At 45.8% G+C, this 19,010-nt stretch overlaps 1 protein-coding gene across 1 annotated transcript in view; it reads left to right on the forward strand.

Moving 5' to 3' along the window:
• CSMD2 (CUB and Sushi multiple domains 2) overlaps positions 1-19,010 on the forward strand; it is a 655,333-nt gene that overhangs the window by 514,623 nt on the left and 121,700 nt on the right. The window contains exons 28-29 of the mRNA XM_023232269.1: positions 4,597-4,735; positions 9,918-10,105. Of these exons, the coding sequence (XP_023088037.1) occupies positions 4,597-4,735; positions 9,918-10,105 (327 nt within the window). The remainder of the gene's footprint in view (positions 1-4,596; positions 4,736-9,917; positions 10,106-19,010) is intronic.

Raw genomic sequence — 19,010 nt, forward strand, 5'->3', positions numbered from 1 at the left:
GTAGCTGGGCCTGCAGGCCTCCAGGCCTGCGCCACCACACCCAGCAAATTTTTGTATTTTTGTTGTTGTTGAGATGGAGTCTCACTATGTTGCCTAGCTGGTCTCAAATTCCTGGGCTCAAGTGATCCTCCTACCTTGGCCTCCCAAATGCTGGGATTACAGGGTTTTCTTTCTTCGAACTTAAAACCTTCCTGTATGAGAGATGAAAACATGAAGGACCTGAGACTTGTCTAAGGTCCCATCACTTAAAAGGGGTGGGGCCTGAAAAATCCTACCTCTAACTACTTGAGACTGAGAGGAGAAGAGAACTTGAAGGGAGGCTGGGATGGGAAAGAAAGGTAAATAGAAACAAATACTCCAGGTGCCCACTTCCACATGGCTATTTTGCTCAGGTGAAATAATGAGTGTTTATCTCCCCTGTCAACTCTGGCTGTTAGAGGAGAAGAGAACCCATGGTCACTGAGTCCTTACTGTGTACTTGCCCCATACTGGACATTTACTTAGATAACCTCATTTAACTTTCCCGGCAGCTCTCTGAAATTAGCACCATTTCCTCATTTACACTTGAAACTGAAACTTAGACAAATTTGGATATCTTGTCCCAAATCACAGAGCTAGGATATAGCAGAGCCAAGATTTACACCCACGCCAGTCTGAATGCAAAGCCTCTCATTTTCCTACCTCCCACACCGCCTCCCCTGCTGGAGATGGGTGCGAGGGACTTCCTGAGACAGCTCCTGCAGGAGCGTCTGCCCTGGCCTGCACCCGCAGGCTTAATGGGAAGCAGTGCACTGTCCAGGCCTCTGAGGACTGGCCTATTCCAGGCCTGGCTCTGAGGCCTGGCCCTGAAGGTGAGACACTAAATCCTGCTTCTCAGTGGGAATTAGGAGCCACATAGGTGTGTGGGGCAGGAGGTTGAGACCCCGATTTCAGATCCAGCTGAGTTCTTCACTACGTATTCTGCTGTGTAGGGAACAGCATGGGATATTGAAGTAGATACAATCAGACTTAGTTTCTAGCTCTGCCATTTACTACTTTGATGACCTTGGGAAATTGCTTCAACTCTCTGAGCCTGGGTTTCCTCATCTGTGAGGATAAATACGCTTCCCTTATGGCATTGTGGGGCGAGGACACGCCTAACCCCAATCTCAAGAAATACTAATTTCCTTCCTTTCTATCTTCCTTCCTTCTTTTCATCCTTCGCTTCTTTGATTCCTTCTTTCAAATCTCAGACTCACTTCCCTTCCCTAAGCCAAGATTCCATCTGCTCAAGGGAATTCCGCTGAGGCCCAGGAGAGAATCTGGGAACCTCTGAGGCTCCTTCCAAATTCAGCCTTCTACAAGGCTGTGATTCCTTAGACTCATTTTACAGAAAAGCAGGTCCTGAGATGAGATTGTCCCAAGTGGAGAAGGAGGATTGTGCTAAGCTGAGGAGAGCAATAAATGTGCAGTGGGCAGGGTGGAGAGGTTAATTCAGTTTTCATCACCCGTTCTTCTACACTCGGCTTTGGGAAATGTTTCTCAGGCAACAGAATAAATGCCTTTGCCTCTTCTCTCAAACGAACTGGAAATCCCAGTGACATGCTTCTAATTTCCAGCTCCCTGGGCGTTCTGCCATGAGCGGGTCTAGCTGGCCTTGATAACCCTTCATTACAGGGAGGAAGCAAAGGAAGAAAACAAATACTCATTGGATGCTGTCCCCGTGATAGGCACTAAGCTAAACATTTTAGCTACATTATTGCAGCTGAAATCACTCTGTGGTGAGGTTAGAGCTCGGGATTCCACTCCCTGGCTCAGGTCTGGCTTCACCACAGCAAGCTGTGTGGCCTTAGACAAATTGCTCAACTTCCCTGTGCCTTAATTTCCTTGCCAGTAAAATAGAGAAAATGATAGTACTTACCTTCTAGCATTGTTTTGAGAATTAAAAAAGAAAATACTATAAAGCAATAAGAACTGCCTGGCTCATAGTTAGCACTGCGTATATTAGAAGCCATTATTATCATTATTCTTTTACTTTCGAGATGAGGACATAGAGGCTCAGAGGGGTGGACAGTTAGCCCAAACTCACACAGCCAATGAGTGGCATTGTCAGAATTTGAGCCCGGGATTGTATGACTTCCAAATCAGTGCCCTTTCCACAACTCTTGCCCTCAGTCCAACCTGCCCACTTCTTGGCTGTCTAGAAGGATCTGCAGCTTGCACCCACTCCCCTCTGGGCAACCATGGTTTAGTAAGCTCAATAGGACCCCACAACTAACCCTGAGCAGTGGGAGCCTTCCTGTTGGTGAGGCAGCCCAGGGATCCATGCAAGGCCTTGGGGCACAACTGGCAGCAGCCAGTGAAGCCCATGCTGGGGTTCTGAGTGGGAAGCACATGCCCGATGCCATGGAGCCATCTAGAAGAGAGCTGTGCCCAGACAGCAGCCTAGAACCCAGAGACACTGACAGTACTTTGGGGGTTGGTGGGAGAGTAACAGGCGCAGTTTCAGAAACACAGAGACTCACCTCATCTGTGGCAAACTTCAGGGAAGAAGCCCCTGAGCTGGCAGAGGGAGGTGGAGGCTGGGAACCCAGAATGGAAGCCTTGTTGTGCCCCCTTGGGAAGATTTCCCCAGAGTTGGGACTTCTGTTAACGACACTCACTTTCCACTCTCACTGGCCACATCAGGCTCTGTTTCTAGGCTGGCCTGGGCAAGGCCATACTCCATGGACTGGACATTACAGTCTTGCTTTGTTAAGCTCAAGGGTCTAGCCTGATTGTACTGGCCTCTGGTTGGCCCTATTCATCTCGCCCTCTGCTCCCAAAGGATTCAGTGGTGGAGACACAAGTGAGACATAAGCAGACCCAACTTAAGGCACCATCCTCACTCAGAAGCTCCTGCAACAGCTGTGCTCTCCCCTGCTGGCCTGTGGGGAGAAGCACTCCTCTTCTACTCTAGTTACTGCCACCAACCATATGGAAGTAGAAAAGGGGAAAACAACAGACTTTGGAGCCAGTCCTGTGTGAGTTTGAGTCTCAGAGTGACTCTGGGCAAGTTACTTAGGCTTTCTGAGACTCACTTTCCTCCTCTATAAATCAGGAAGAATAATCCATTGCTCGTTGAGTTGTTAATGAGACATAAATGAAATAGTGTATCTAAAATGTGATTTGTTAAGTTTGATACGTAATAGATGCCTATTTGAGTGTTCCTGAAACTCAGGATGGTTCTTGGGATATATTTTCCCATGGAACAAAAAGCAGACTACTCACAACCACTCCAATTTTATGTTCAGCCACATTAGGGCTCTTATGGCCTGACCTGAAGATCTACCATTTGTTAGAGACCCTATTAGGGATTGACCCAGCCCTTTAAGCCTCACCCTGAGTGAAAACCACAGCCAGAGGTGGCTCCACGACACAGCCAAAGCAGCAGTGCTCAGCTCTATGATAAGCCAATGGCTGCTCCCAACTTTGGAGTCAGGTATACCCTTTTGCTCTCCCCACAAAGACTCATCTTGGATTTTCTAGCCAGCCCCTAAATGGCTCTCTGTGTTCCTATGGGCTCAGTGTTTACAACCTCGGATGGTGCCCTGTGGTTTCCAGACCAAACCACACCTATAGTCTTGGCCATCCTGCTAATGACCTCACACACTTCCCAGCTTTTACTCTATCCAGTCCTCAAGCCACGGTACAGCAGCCCCAGCCATGGAGGAAGAGACCTGAGCCAGGCTCTGGGGAAGCTGCCCAGAAGGTCCTGAGGTAAATAGGTTGCTGTGTTACCTGGCCACTTTCTCCCTCCCCACCTGCTTGAGAGACCTGTCATCTCAGGGGAGGGCGACCATGTAGACTGATTGGGGATTAGTAATAGCTCCATACAACTGAGGTACACACATACTCTTGGACAAGGCCTTTTGGAAAGTTGGAAGGTATCTGCAGCCGCGAGCAGATGCCAGGAGCACTGGTAGCGTAGGAGACCAGCTGCGCTTGGCAGGCGAACGTGAGCCTGTTTCCCACTCCTCCTGACATCGAGTGCACAGGAACTCACAGTCAGTACCCACAAAGCTCGCCTGGAAGCCGATGTGAGGCAGTGAAGGAAGGCCATGTACTTCATAGGTGTGCAGACAGTGCCGGCTCCCTCTATCAACCATTCACTCTCTACCAAATGCTTTAGCAGACGTCTCCCATAATCTTTACAACCACCCCACAAAGAAGATATTGTCTCTTTTTATGACAGGAAAGACATCCAGGGCTAGAGAGGCTAGATGAGTACCCTAAGTTCACAGGAACCCTGTTGCTAGGAAGCAACAGGGCCAGGTATTTTTTAAAATAATTTATTGAGGTGAAATGCACCTAACATAAAATTACCCGTTTTTCAATGAACAGTTCAGTGGCATCCGGTACTTTCGAAATGGTGTGCACCACCCCCACTATCTCCAAAACATTCCCACCACTCCAAAGTAGAACTCCATCATTTCACCTTACCCTGAGTCCCTAAGCCAGGTTTAACTTCAGCCTGTCAGCTTCAGCCCCTCCTCTCTCGATAGTGCATTAGCAACGCCCATGAAAATGAGCCCAGGGTGAAGAGGCAGCCTCACCCTCGTCTTCTTCTTTCCTCAGCTCCCTGCGGGGGAGACCTGACAGGACCATCTGGAGTCATCCTGTCACCAAATTACCCAGAACCCTACCCACCAGGGAAGGAGTGTGACTGGAAAGTGACCGTCTCGCCGGACTACGTCATCGCCCTGGTATTTAACATGTATGTACCTTTCCCCCGGGTGGGAGACGAAGGGTTCAGGGCAGCTAGGGGCTCTGGGACCTGGGTCTCCAGGTAAGTATTCACAGGCGTGTGAGCAGAGTTCTCAGCTCCATGGGAGGTGAAAAAGCCGAGAGAGAAAAACTAGCATTTATTGAACATCTATGTGCCAGGCACCACGCTCAGTGGTCTCATGCATATCATCACACCTAATCCTTGTAGTAATCTGTGAGGAAGCAATTATTATTTCCTCTTTACCTCTGAAGATACTGGGACCCGGAAAGGAGCCCTTTATTGGATGCCCTTGCCCTGACCTCTGCATTCCCAGTCTGCTTCCCTGGCCCCTTCCACCCCACTCCAGAGGTATAAACGGGCAGGCTTGGGTCCCAGGCACCCCCGCATCTAGTTCCTGCACTTACTCTTCGATTCCTGCTACAGGAAAGCTCTTCAAAAGAACTGCCTCTGCCTCTGCCTCTCTCTACTTCCTCACCTCCTGTTCACTCTCAACCCACTGGAACCTGGTTTCTGCCTCCACGGTTCTACTGCAAACTCCTCTGATAAAAGCCACCCACAAAATCCTGGTTCCAAACAAAATGCCTTTCCGTGTTTTATCCCACTCCACCTCTTGATCACCCTTTCCATCCTTAGGCTGCTTTTTTGCTTGGTTTGTATGAAGTTACTCTTTCCAGTTCTCCAAGCTCTTCTGTGACGTCACGTGGACCTCTTATTAACCCATCTTCCTTTGCCGGGCTTTGTCAAACCTCCTCTTCTTACCCTACACCCCTTTCCTGGACAAGTTCAGTCATTCCTGTGTCTCCACTCTCCTCTTATAAATGGAAGACTCCATTCTGCCGCCCACCCTGGCTTTATTCTGAGCGTCAGCCTCGCTATCCAGCTGTTGGACATCTCTGTCTGCGGCCTGCAGACACTGCAAATGAGCATGTACAAAATCAAGCATATTTTTCTCCCCCAGAAGAGCTCTGTTCTGAGCCTTGGGGCTGGCGTTGACACCTGCTCTCACGGCTTCTTCCACTAGCAGCAACCGAGGCGTGCAGCCTCTACCGCCTTCACTCTCCTCATGTATTTTCCTCTTCTCCATCCTCCCAGCTCCTGTCCTGGTTTGAGTCCTATCATCTCCCATCTGAATTACTGCCCTCATCGCCTAGCTGATTCCTCTGGCCCATCTTGCCTCCCATGCCAATCTCTCCCCTAGCTAGCTGTCAGAGTGATCGTGTCACTCAAAAATGCTGAAATAACCACCCTACTTTCCATTTTCACATCCTCTAATGACAGTGCTCAGCAATAAAAAAGAATGAACTACTGATACATGCAACAACGTGGATGAGTCCCAAAAATATTATGCTGAGTGAAAGAAGACAGACATAAAAAAGTACATAATGTATGATTCAACTCGTATAAAATTGTAGGATCAGCAAAACTAATCCCTGGTGAAGAATTCTGATCAGTGCTGGCATCTGAGGGTAGGGAAGGTTGAATGGGAAGGGGCACTTGGAACTCTCTGGGGTGGTGGGACAGTTCTGGATCTTGATATGCATGTGTCAAAACTGATAGAGTGGCACACCTTAGAGCTGATCATTTCACACGGTGTAAATCATATCTCAATTCAAAAACAAAGAAACAAACAGATCCTTTATTTTTAAATCCTAACACGGTCCTCTATTGCTTATAAATAAAGGCCTGAACTTTGGAGTTTCATTCCAAACAATCTGGTCTCTGCCTGCCTCTCCAGTCAGCCCCGCTACCTCATCCTAAGCCCACCCCATCCTAAGCCCTGAGCTCCAGCCAGGTGGAACTCCTTGCAGTTCCAGGGCCTCTTGGATTCTTTCATGCCCTTATGACTTTGCCTCTGTTTCTGCCTTCTCAGCAACTTCCTGTTCTCTCCTTGTCCTATCTCTAAGGGTCTTCTCATCTCCCAAGACTCAGTTCAGGCTTGATTTCCTCCATAAACGTTTGATTTTTCATCCTCCCCAAGGAACCTTGCTTTGTGTTTCTGCTCTGCCTCGGGCTGACTTTATACATTATTTTGTTGTTGGCATGTCTGTCACTTCCTACAGCACCATCAATTTTTGAAGGCAGAAGTGGTGTCTGACATGTCCCCATGTCCTTGGCACCTTGCACAGTGCCTGGAATATCGAGGGTGCTCAAAATTTGATGATGGAAGGAAAGGAGAGACAGAAAGCAGGCAGTTAGTTAGGAAGTGGTGATGCCATCATTTGTGACCAAGACTGACTCCCTCCAAAACCCTTCACTGGTGACTTTCATAAAAGCAGATGTCAAGAAGCTGAATTACAGGGGCAAGAAGACCATGTCACCCAGCAGTGGTGTGGTGAGCCCGCAACTGACACCAGTGTGACAGGGTGCCAGGTGGGAAGGAGGCCAGTGCACATCTGGCTCTGCGCCCCCTGCCTCCCATTCCTCCATCCTGTCTCTTAGCCAGCCTTATCTCCTTTGTCATAGAGATGCATGGCCTCCTCCCCATGCTATATATCTTAGCCAAAGGGTAGAGCAGTCATTTTACTCTCAATCTCAAATAGAATACAGTAAGTCCTCCATGTCATCAACAGGTTCTTAGAAACTGTGACTTTAAGTAAAACAAAGTACAGCAGGTCCTCAAATGTTTCCTTCAATGTCATTTCATTATATTGTTTGGTTTGGTTTGGTTTGGTTTGGTTTCTGAGACAGAGTTTCATTCTGTCACCCAGGCTGGAGTACAGTGGCATAATCTTGGCTCACACAACTTCTCCCTCCTGAGTTCAAGCAATTCTCATGCCTCAGCCTTCCAAGTAGCTGGGATTACAGGTGCATGCCACCACACCCAGCTAATTTTTGTATTTTTAGTAGAGACAGGGTTTCGCCATTTTGGCCAGGCTGGTCTCGAACTCCTGGCCTCAAGTGATCTGCCCACCTTGGCCTCCCAGAATGCTGGGATTACAGACATGAGCCACCGTGCCCAGCCTGTGTGTTGATGAGAAACAAATAGTTGGTTTTGTTTTATGTCATTTCACTTAAAGTCATGGTTTCTGCGAGCCTGTGGACAATGCTGAGGACTTGCTGTATCTGAGTATCCCAGCCCGTGACTGGGCATGAGCAAATTTGCATCTGAAATCTATTCTCTGCAAGCTCATTTACTTTTCTATTGTTTTCATCTTTGCACACTTGATTGGTATCAATTGCCTTTGTTAGATATATACTTAAGAGCAGAATTGTTGCACCAGAGGGCAAGCATACAGGGGGGACTTCAAAAAGTTTGTGGAAAAATTGAATTTAAGATAAAAATAAAAAATATAAACTTTATTACTCAACATAAACTCCATCATGTTCAGGACACTTTTGTAAACAACAATACCAGTCATTTCGCCCATCCCTGAAGAACTGAGGGTCCTGGTAATTTAACCTTGTCAGTGTAGTCTTTTTTGCTTTGTTAACCGAAGAAAAAAATGGGTGCCCTTTAAAGATGTTTTAAGATTAGGAAACAAAAAGCAATAAGAAGGAGCCAAATCAGGACTGTAAAGTGGATGCCTAATGATTTCCCATTGAAACTCTTGAAAAATTACCCTTGTTTGATGAGAGAAATGATCAGGAGCATTGTTGTCAGGGAGAAGGACTCTCTCCTGAAGCATTTTTCTGCTAAAGCTTTAGCTAACTTTCTCAAAACAAACTCCTAAGAAGCAGATGTTATCATTCTTTGGCCCTTCAGAAAATCAACTGCAAAATGCCTGGAGCATCAAAAAAAAAAAAAAAAAAAAAAAAATTACCTTGACCTTTGCTCCACTTTTGCTTCAACTGGACACTTCCATTCCCTGGTAGCCATTGCTTTGATTGTGCTTTGTCTTCAGGATTGTACTGGTAAATCCATGTTCCATCTCCTGTTCTTGGGAGAAATGTTTCAGGATCTTGATCCCACATTTTTAAAATTTCCATTGAAAGCTCTGCCTTTGTCTGTAGCTGACCTAGGCACAATGGTTTTGACACCCATGAAGTAGAAATTTGGTCAACCTTAATTTTTTAGTCAAAATTGTGTAAACTGAACCAGTCAAGATGTCTATGGTGTTGGCTCTCATTTGTGCTATTAATTATTGGTCCTATTCAATTAGGACACAAACAAGATTAATTGTTTTCCTCTCCAATTGATGTGGAGATCCGCCTTGGCAGGCTTCATCTTCATTATCATCCCCTCCCTACTTGAAACAAGTTATCCATTTGTAAACTGCTGATTTCTTTGGGGCATTGTCCTCATAAACCTTTTGTAAAGCATCAGCGACGTCACCATCCTTCTACCCAAGCATCACCATAAATTTGATGTTTTTTCTTGCATCAATTTTAGCAGAATTCATGTTGCTCTGATAGAGGCTTTTTTCAAGCTGATATCTTGTCCTTTTTAATGCCTCACATTAGATCCTGTGCAGACATGTTAACAAGTTAGTGGGAGTTGATTTTGATACAAAAAACTTTTGAACTCCACGCATAATTTTTTCATAATATGCATTTTCCATCATTTTCACTTGAGCCATTCCAGTGGGATAAATTACATTCATGAACTCAAATATTCAATTTGCTCATCTAAGTTTTTAAAATGGATTTTTCCCTCACACCAGGGTCAGAATAGCTAAGGGTGAGGACATTTGTGGGTGCTAGGAGTGGGGCAATAGCAGACCCTGAGGAGAGCTGGAGCACTGGCTTGGGATGAAGGCACGAAGCTAGGGTCCTTCATGGTAACAGGCCCCTTCCTCCCTGAGAATGGCTCCCTAGTTGGTTCATTCTCTCTTAGAAAATGAGGTTCAGAACAGCACAGTGTAAGGACATTAGTGTCAGGTACGAGACCTGGGTTTTGGACCTACTTTGGTTGACAGCTTGGTGTCTAGAGTTGGCAACTCATTTTCCCTTCTGTAAAAGGAGGACGTTAGGTTTTCAGCTCCAGATTTTTGGACACTGACTGGAATCTGGCTCCTCTGCCCCTGAGCCTGCCTCTTCCATCTTCTCACCTGACTGAGGTCATCAGGGCCTCTTCTTCTCCCTTCCCACCAGCCAGTCTTCAGGGGTTGGGTACCAGTGGGATGGTGGGCTTGCTCCCCGGGAGGCCCCATGCTTTAGTTGAGCCTAAGACCCCAGCAAAAGCCTTTATTTGACCTTAGTGGGGTGGGGGTGGGATGTTTTTGTTCCCCAGCTTTAACTTGGAGCCTGGCTATGACTTCCTCCATATCTACGACGGACGGGACTCTCTCAGCCCTCTCATAGGAAGCTTCTATGGCTCCCAGCTCCCAGGCCGCATTGAAAGCAGCAGCAACAGCCTCTTCCTCGCCTTCCGCAGCGATGCATCTGTAAGCAATGCTGGCTTCGTCATTGACTATACAGGTAAGGGCCCTGGTGCCAGAGAGTACTGAGGATAGGTCCAGCCAACATGGCAGAGGGCAAGTAGTGTAGCGTAGTGAGGAGAGCCTGGGCTGGACCACGGCAAACCCACACCAACCCTAGCACTGCTGCCGCCTGCAGAAACCTGCCTTTCCTGAGGCCCCCCCAGATGGCTTAGTCTTTCACCCCTATATTCTCCAGGGGTGGGAAAAAAGGGGACCAGAATTCTTTTTGCACCTCATCTATTTCCAACCACTACTCTTCTTCTTCTCTTTTTTTATGAGGGTCATTCCTAACTCTACTTCAGCCTCATACCCTCACTTCATAGCTATCAGCTGATATCTTCCTGGGTACTCCACTTCACTAAAGAGAGTTCTGATATGAGGCTCAATCTTCCTTTCCACCCAGAGCTTTTCACCATCCTGGGTAACTTCAACATCCCTATGGACAGCCCATCTAATCCTAGGGTCACGGTGCTTAGACCTGTGTCCCAAGGACACTCCTTGGCCGTACTCTGACACCTCGTCAGAGATTGGTTACTTTCTGATACCTCCTGATCACATTTGCTCATCCTTCCAGCTGTGCTAATTAAGGCATGTCTGTGCTAATTAAGGCAAGTTCAACAGTGTTGTGGTCGAAAGCAAGAGTCAAAAATTTTTCTCTTAAAAATAGTAAATATTGTAGGTTTACCTATCACAACTACTCAGCCCTACTACTGTAGTGCTAAAGCAGCCACAGACATAAACAAAGGAGTGTGGCTGCATTCTAAGAAAAATTCACTTACAAAAACAGGCTGTCCCTGCCCGGTTAAGAGCATTGACTGTCAAATTAATTGGATTGAAAGTTCATGTTTACGAATTAACATGTGCGTGACCTTGGATAAAGTATTGAACCTCTTGAAGCCTCCATTTCTTCCTTTATAAAACCATGGTAGGAAAATTCCTGCTTCATAGAAATGGAAAGATCAGTGAGTGCATGCATGAAAGTCCGTGGTACAGTTCCTGGCACATATCACGCATTCTGTAATGTTCAAATATTATTAGTGTAGTAAGGAGTTCCAGGCTCTCGAGCACTCTACTGTCTTCTACGCTATTATCTCTTTTTGACCTTTTAGTCTTCCCTAATTATCTCAAATACCATTATCTAAATCCCAACTCCCTTCCTTGCTTGATTTGTGAGCTGGGCAAGTTATCATCTCTTGGAACATCATCTACAAAGTGTTGCTAGTAATAATTATGTTGCAGGAGGTTAAGATTAAAAGCAATTTTATACATGCATATTATATATATGTATAAAATATGTGTGTGTGTGTGTGTATGTATATATATACATATAATGCTCCATATATACTAAACACTCTACAGATGCTCTGGGAATGATAGATTTTGTTATTGTAACTATAACCCAGGTTCACCCAGGCCTCATCAGCCTGAGCATACAAATGGGGTCACATTACCAGTTAAAATTAAAAATTTTCTGGCTCATGTTCCCCACTTGCATAACATAGGACCTCAGATACCTTTTAAAGTGTCCCCTAATTAAATATTTCTGGCCACCCCTGGGAATATCTCATATTAGCTCACACATAACACTAATTAGAACAGTGGGAGACTTAGTGTTTGCCCGCTGCCAGCACCATCCTAAGTGCTCCATATCCATCAACTCATTGAACTCCTCATAGTTCTCCATTATCTCCTGTTTGTCAGGTACAGTTCTAGAAGACTGGTGTGCAAAATGGAGAATGTTTTACTTGTAGTCTTCTTGCCTCACGGGGCTGGCCTAGGGAATGGATATTCTGCCATCCTCTCTTCATGCAGGCACCTGCCATTTGGTAAACCTCCTGGGCCCAAACCCTCTTCCACACACTGATATCAGCACACTCAGACACTTTGGAATTCTAACAGAAGCCATGACTTAGACCCAGTCTGGGACCTCCATTGCTCCCACCACCACCGTCCCCACTCCCATGTCATCACCATTTCTTATTATTCATCTCTTCGTTCATATTCTCATCAGTACCCTCAATTGCCTGCCCCCTAGTCCTCCAAGTGTATACACCTTGCACAACTGTACCCTTTGTTGAACCCACACCCACACGGCTGAGGACACCCAGACGAAGCTGCACAAACATGATACTCAGAGTCACTAGAGGTGATGTCGTTTCCCCCAGCCAAGTCTTAGCAACCACCAGAGAAGCCTCTGACTTGACCCAACTGAGTTCTTCTTGGCAGAGATTCCAAAATTCACCCCAAATGTCACCCCTGTCAGCCTCATTTTTTATAAGATGATTTCATTTCAGCTTCCCTGGATACAGTAAGCTACTGGGTAGAAACCCCCTCAGCTTCCTCTCCAGTCACCTTGTTCATGGCTACCTGACTGTGGCCATCTCTCCCCCAGGTCTTCTCCAGGGAAATTCATGGTCTGAGAGCCATACTTTCAAATCCTCTTTCCCAGTGAAGTTCTTTCCACTTTTGCCTGTTGATCCAAGGTGGTATCTAGAGGGGTCTTTATGTCTAAACCATAACCCAGGGAATAAGACCTCCCCAGCTGCCATCTGAGTCAGCCAAGCAGCCAATTACTGGAGAGAGGGGAGAAGAGAGGCACAGCCTACAGATGCATCCCACATCACCCTATGAGGCTCTGTAGTGCAAGTACCAAGATAAAGATAACTATGTGTGTTTGAGGGGTGGGGGGTGCCTATTGAAAGCCTCAAGCATCCTTCATTAGTTCCTTCCTTCCTTCCTTTCTTCCTTCCTTCCTTCCTTCTTTTCTTCCCAGACTACACACCTCCTAATATTAGTCACTCTCTACTATCTCCCTGGGCCTCTGGTCTAGTAGCCCATTTGGTGGAACCCAGGGACCCCTGCCTTACCCTCTGGTCTGCTTCTGCCTATGCCAGGATTCTTGGTTTCCTGGAATGGGTCTACTTTGCTATCAGGTCTCATGGCTTTGATGATATTCTCCCATGCACAATATCTTTCTTTATAGGGCAGGCTCCATCACTTCATAACTGTATGGCCTGAAACAAGTTGCCTAACTCCTCTGAGCATTGCTTCCTCATCCACAAAAAAGGGACAGTGACACTAAATGAAGGAGTTGTTGTGAGGGTTAGCAAATAGACACAGCACCAAGCAGAGTGCCCAGTGCCAATAAGTACTTGACATGTACTTTGATCCACCCACTTTCATCCCACCTCCTTTTTCCTACTATGTCATTGGTATTGCATTTGCTGTGCCTTTGTTTGGAAGGGAGAATGGGGCTCACCCAGGGGAAGACAGTACATGTTCTTTTCTGTTTGCTGAAGATATAAAGTGTGAGCATAATGTTTTGCACATGTATGTAATAAGTGTGGGATATTTATAATATGAATATTTGTGATAGATGTATGTGTCCCATATGCTCTACCAGTCCATGGCAAAGAACTTAGACATTCCATACCCTGTGAGTCCGGAGGGAACCACAGATGGAGAAGCAGCCCACTGAGGAACTCCACATGGAGGCAGGGCTGGGTCCTCAGGAAAAGCAGAATTGGCCTCTGCATCCAGGAGGCATCAGTGTCCATGTCTTTTAGAGAGATCCATGGCTCTGCTAATGCTGAGAGTCTGAATATCGTGGGAGCTGTGGCTTCAGGGGTCTTGCTAAGGGAGGTGAAAGGGGCCTACCAGAGCCCCACACAGAAAGATGTTGCTGGACTCAGTTGAGTTTAGCACAGTGGAAATTACTCTCTGAGATTAACCCTTACTCTGACCCAAGGCAGAGAGACCAGGAGCCTTTTTCCACACCCGGCTTCCCAAGTGAGAAGCAGAAACAGTTTGGTAGAATCTTAGGAAATATCTAGTTTCGAATCAAAAAACCAGTCAGAGCAATTTAAGCAAACAAAGGGGTAACGTATTATAAAAACACAAGAAACAGAAACCCACTCAAAACAATCTGACACAAAAAGGAGACATTATTATAAGAAAACAACTAACAACCTAAGTAACTTAAGCTAAAAGATGTCTATATTTTAACAATACAGATAACAACAACTCTAACACAAAAAAGCAAAGTATTTTTAGAATACAAGAGCCCAAGGGCAGAAAGCATCAACTCCCCAAGGACTGGAATCAGGATGGCAGAGGCACATACCGAGACTATCATCCATACTCCAGGATCGTTCTCTCTCCTCCCTGCCTCCTTCTAAGCACTTGCTACATTCTCCCATCCCTGCAGATCAATTGTCCTTGCTTTTCCATTCTCCTGGGATAAGTGTGGCTGTCTCACTCTTGACATTTTTTTTTTTTTTTCTTTGAGACGGAGCGTCACTCTGTCACCCAGGCTGGAGTGCGGTGGCACAATCTCGGCTCACTGCAACCTCCACCTCCCAGGTTCAAGTGATTCGCCTGCCTCAGCCTCCTGAGTAGCTGGGATTACAGGTGTACATCACCACACCTGGCTAGTTTTGTGTTTTTAGTAGAGGTGGGGTTTCGCCATGTTGGCCAGGCTGGTTTCGAACTCCTGACCTCAAGTGATGTGCCCACCTTGGCCTCCCAAAGTGTTGGGATTACAGGTATGAGCCACCGTGCCTGGATCCCTCTTGGCTTCGAATCACTTCCCAATTTATATTCCAGTTTCAGATCCCAAAGGATCATCTGAGGGACCAGGCTTAATTCAAGTGTCCACTGAGCAGCATCATGGGATTAGGCTTTTGCAGAAGGGGCAAGAGTAGATCAGGCATTTTTATTTGTTTATTCATTCAGTAAATACGAATTGAGCAGCTACCATATGCCAGACCTTCTTAGAACAGACCAGGAAACCAAACAAAGTCTCTGCCTCCATGGAATTCACATCCTCGTGACAACTAGACTGACGGACCCTTTGGTAGATGAGATATTGGAAGGCCACCTGGTTCTAAGGCAAAGAGGGGTGGGGCTTTAGATGTCTCTGTTCAGTTGCTTCTGAAGGGTGATTGTAGTGTCTTAGTCATCTCTGGGCAGACTTTCTAGGAGATGATTCTGAATGCAGTCATGTCATCTGTGGATTTCTGTTAGACCATTGATCAGAGGCACTTCTATTCTGAATTCATCCTCCTAGATGGCTTTACCCTTTGCTAAAAGGAAACAGAGAACAGCAGGGATCCTGTCTTTTGGATACAGTTACTAAAATAGAGTCACAGGGAGGTGTATGTCTTTCTCCAGGCCACGGATATCAACAGAACCAGTGGGGTGGAAGGCCCTTTATTCTCATATACCAGCATGTGTGGCAGCCTTTTCCTAGGCAGGAACGTGCTGAAACATCCACGCACATGCGAGACATATTCATTCATTCAGCAAATGCTTGGTGACTCCTACTTCATGCCATGCACTGTGCTGGGTGTTGAGAATACAGCAGGGAGCAAAGTAATCATGGTCCCTACCCTAATGTAACTTACAGGTGAGTGAGGGAAACAGCAAGAAGTAAGAAGCATAAGAAGTTAGGAAAGAAAACAACAGGCTTCTCTGAGAAAGAAATCAGAAGGGTCGTTAGTGAAGGCCTCTCTGAGCAGAGTCCATTTAGACAGAGCCCTAAAGGTTAAGTAGAAGCCCTCTGTGCCAGAATGGGGGCCAGGGACATTTCAGAGGGAAGAGTTTGAAGTGTGTGTTAGAGAATCTGAAATAACACAGGAAAGATGAAAGTGAATCGATTTTTAATGGAAGGTCCTAAAAAGCATGTATCTTCTCTTTCAAGCCCTTGGAAGAAACACTGTAGGCCTGGAAGCTATGGCCACACTGGCTACCACCCCTGTTCCCACCACCTGCTGCTGTTAGGGGTCATTCTTCTTAAATGCAAAATAGAACTATCTTCCATTCTGCCTCCTTTTAAAGGAATGCATGTTTGTTGGAAAAATAAAACAATATAAAAGCATATAAGATATACTCTTAAAGACTTAGCATGCCCCCAAATACCATCATCCCGTGCAGTACCATTATTAACAGCTTGGGATCTCATTTTGGATATTTTCTATAAATATAAAGTAATGTAAAGTCTGCACCAGGAGTTGGCAAACTTTTTCTGGAAAGGGCCAGAGAGTAAGTATTTTTACTCCAGATGGTCTCTGTTGCCACTGCTCAGCTCTGCTTCGTAATGCTAAAGGCAGCCACAGACAATATGTAAACAAATGGCTGTGTTCCAGCAAAACTTTATTTACAAAACCAGGCAGCCACCGACCTGTAGGCTGTAGTTTGCTGATCCCTGTTCTATATGAATGAGATTGCACCATATGTACTCATCTGTAATCTGATTTTTTTGTATGTGAGCCCAAGAATAGATCTTGGACTCCTTCCGATATCAGTATTCAAAGAAGAGTGCTATTCTTTTAAAAGGCTGCTAGTGTTTCAGTAGATGGTCTTAATCCACCCTTTGTAACCAGTTCCTTACTGGTTGAATGTTTGGGTTGTTTTCAGATTTTTGCAGTTATAAGGTTTGGAAGTAAGCCTCAACTATTAGGACCAGAGAGAAGCTGGCTCTTCTCATTTTCCCATTTTGAAGGGCTTTGGTTTTATTTATTATAATCACCATGATGTTTTAGTCATTGAGTGTTATCAGTCACAGCTGAGCTTTGGTTTGGCTGACTAAAGACCTGATTTTGGTCTTAATTCTACCTCTAAATAGCTGAAAGGCTTGGAAGACTCATTTAGCCTCTCTGATCACCATATTCCTCATCTATAAACTGAACATGAGCATAACTGGCCCTGCCTTCTGCAGAGGGTATTGTGAGACACAAATGAGATAACGGTTTGGAAAGTGCCTTAAAAATTATGAAGTGATATTCCTATGTAAGGGGCTATCATCACTATCATTATCCTTGTCATTATTATTAATGTGGTAATGCTTGGGATGATGAGCTCATCTTTCTCTTACGTGTGAGTAAATATAGAATAGAGTCTGTAGTTGGAATCATTGATGTGGTTGTTGATTTTCCAAGCCTCAAAGTATTCAGCCAAACAATTCAGCAGCCATTTATTAAGCCTCTATTATGTGCCAGATAGGGCCAGCCTTGGTGCCAAGTTCTGTGCTAGTTGCCAGGGTTATGAGAAGACTAAGTGATGAACCCTCTCCTCCAGGAGTTCAGAACCTACTAGAAAGAAATACCCTTACCAAAGCTACCAAAATAGTGTGATACATGTTATACCCAGGGAAAGAAAAACAGAATTCTGCCAGAGAGAAGGTGGCATTAAAAGTGTAGGAGTTTGCCACACAAATAAGGAAAGAAAGGACGTTCTGACATCTGTAAAATTCTGGGCCAGTCATACCCAGCTAGGGTCCAATGCTGGTGCGGCAGTTACCCAAAAACACAGTTGCTTAAATGAGGTAGGCGTTGATCAGCCTTCCTATAAAAGAAATCTGGAGGACAGAGCCCAAGATTGATAAGGGAATTCCACCTTGGCTCCTTGTGTCTCCCTACTCTACCATACTAGTCCATGGATCCCATTTCAAGGTTATTTCAGATCCAAGATGGCAACTGAGGTTCCAGCCATCACGTCTGAGTTCTAGACTGACAGAAGGAGGAAAGATGGAAAGAAGGAAAGGCCAATAGGCATTTCCCTCAGCTGAGTCAACTTCCCTTAAGCAGCCTTTTTAGAAGTTCCACAATAATCCACTGAAGATATTTATTAAGTGCCCACCATGTGACAGACACTGGAATACAGCCATGAACAAAACTGAACAGCTGCCCTTCTGAAATCTATATTCTAGTGGAGGAAGACAGAAAAAAATAAGGTTAATATAGAGCCGATGAGAGCATTAACTGCAGTGGAGAGAAATATAGCAGAGGAGAGTGTTGGGGGCATTGGGGAGAGGAGTACTGCAATTTTAAGTAGCTGCTCAAAGAGTGTCACTGAGGGAGAAATTGAGCTAAGTCCTGAAAGAGGTAAGAGAGGGAGCCACAAAGACCAGAGGCCAGTGTGGTTGGAGCAAAGCTAGCATAGAGACAACAGGAGCTGAGGTCACAGAGGGGATGACTGGAGCCACATGTGCAGGGCCTTGAAGGCCTGTTAGGATTTTGGTTTTACCCCGAGTGAGACAGGAGGCTATTGGATTGTTTTCAGCAGACATGATCCAACTCGTGTTTACATCTCTTTGTCCACACCTAGCTGCCCAGGAGGCTGAGAAATGTAGAATTTGACTGATGCCTTGAAGTTCCGGATAAAATCAGAGTTCTGTTATTGAAGGATGAAGGTGGGGAAAGTGGTTATTGGGGACTACAGCTAGTTTTGCCTCTTACGAGCTGTGTGAACTTTGATTCCAAGTTACTTACTTTTTCTGAACTTTAAGGTTTAACCCACTTTGAATTTATAAAAAGGATAGAAGAAACAAAAGACATGATGACAGATCCCTGGATCTCTATGACTCACATATGGGTCACCCAGTGGCCAGTTCTATTCTGGCCGGAGCCACTAGGCATATGGAGAAGACAGATTTGATAAAGGAGGTCAAGGCAATGCATCACGGGGCACATGGGGAAACCGCTGAGGTGTTCCCTGCAACGAGTGGCCATGTTCTGGGTCCCACTTGGGTTTAAATGCAGTAGTGCATCCAGAGCTGCTCCACTCTCAGCTGTGGGCAACGACTTAAGGTGCAGGATGGTCTCACATGCTCCCATGCAAGAGTGAGACCCTCAGAGTCCCATCCCATCAGTCAACCAGATGATTGGCAGCTGAGTGACAGCCTCAAGCAGCACTGCCTCCTGTGTAGGTAATCTAGAAGGTACCCAGGTGACAAAGACCACCCTCAGCAAAACTCCTCCTGAGCCATTCATCTCTGATGAATGAACTCTGATCCCTTCTATTCTGGTTATTCCCTCCTTAGTTCCACTCTTTGAATTTCTGAGTCCTTCTGCAAGGACTGTCAGCACCCTTTTGTGAGTCCCCATCTCTAGACCTCTCTGTTG

The sequence above is a fragment of the Piliocolobus tephrosceles genome, chromosome 1 (genome assembly GCF_002776525.5).
Source record: "Piliocolobus tephrosceles isolate RC106 chromosome 1, ASM277652v3, whole genome shotgun sequence".
Taxonomy (NCBI): domain Eukaryota; kingdom Metazoa; phylum Chordata; class Mammalia; order Primates; family Cercopithecidae; genus Piliocolobus; species Piliocolobus tephrosceles.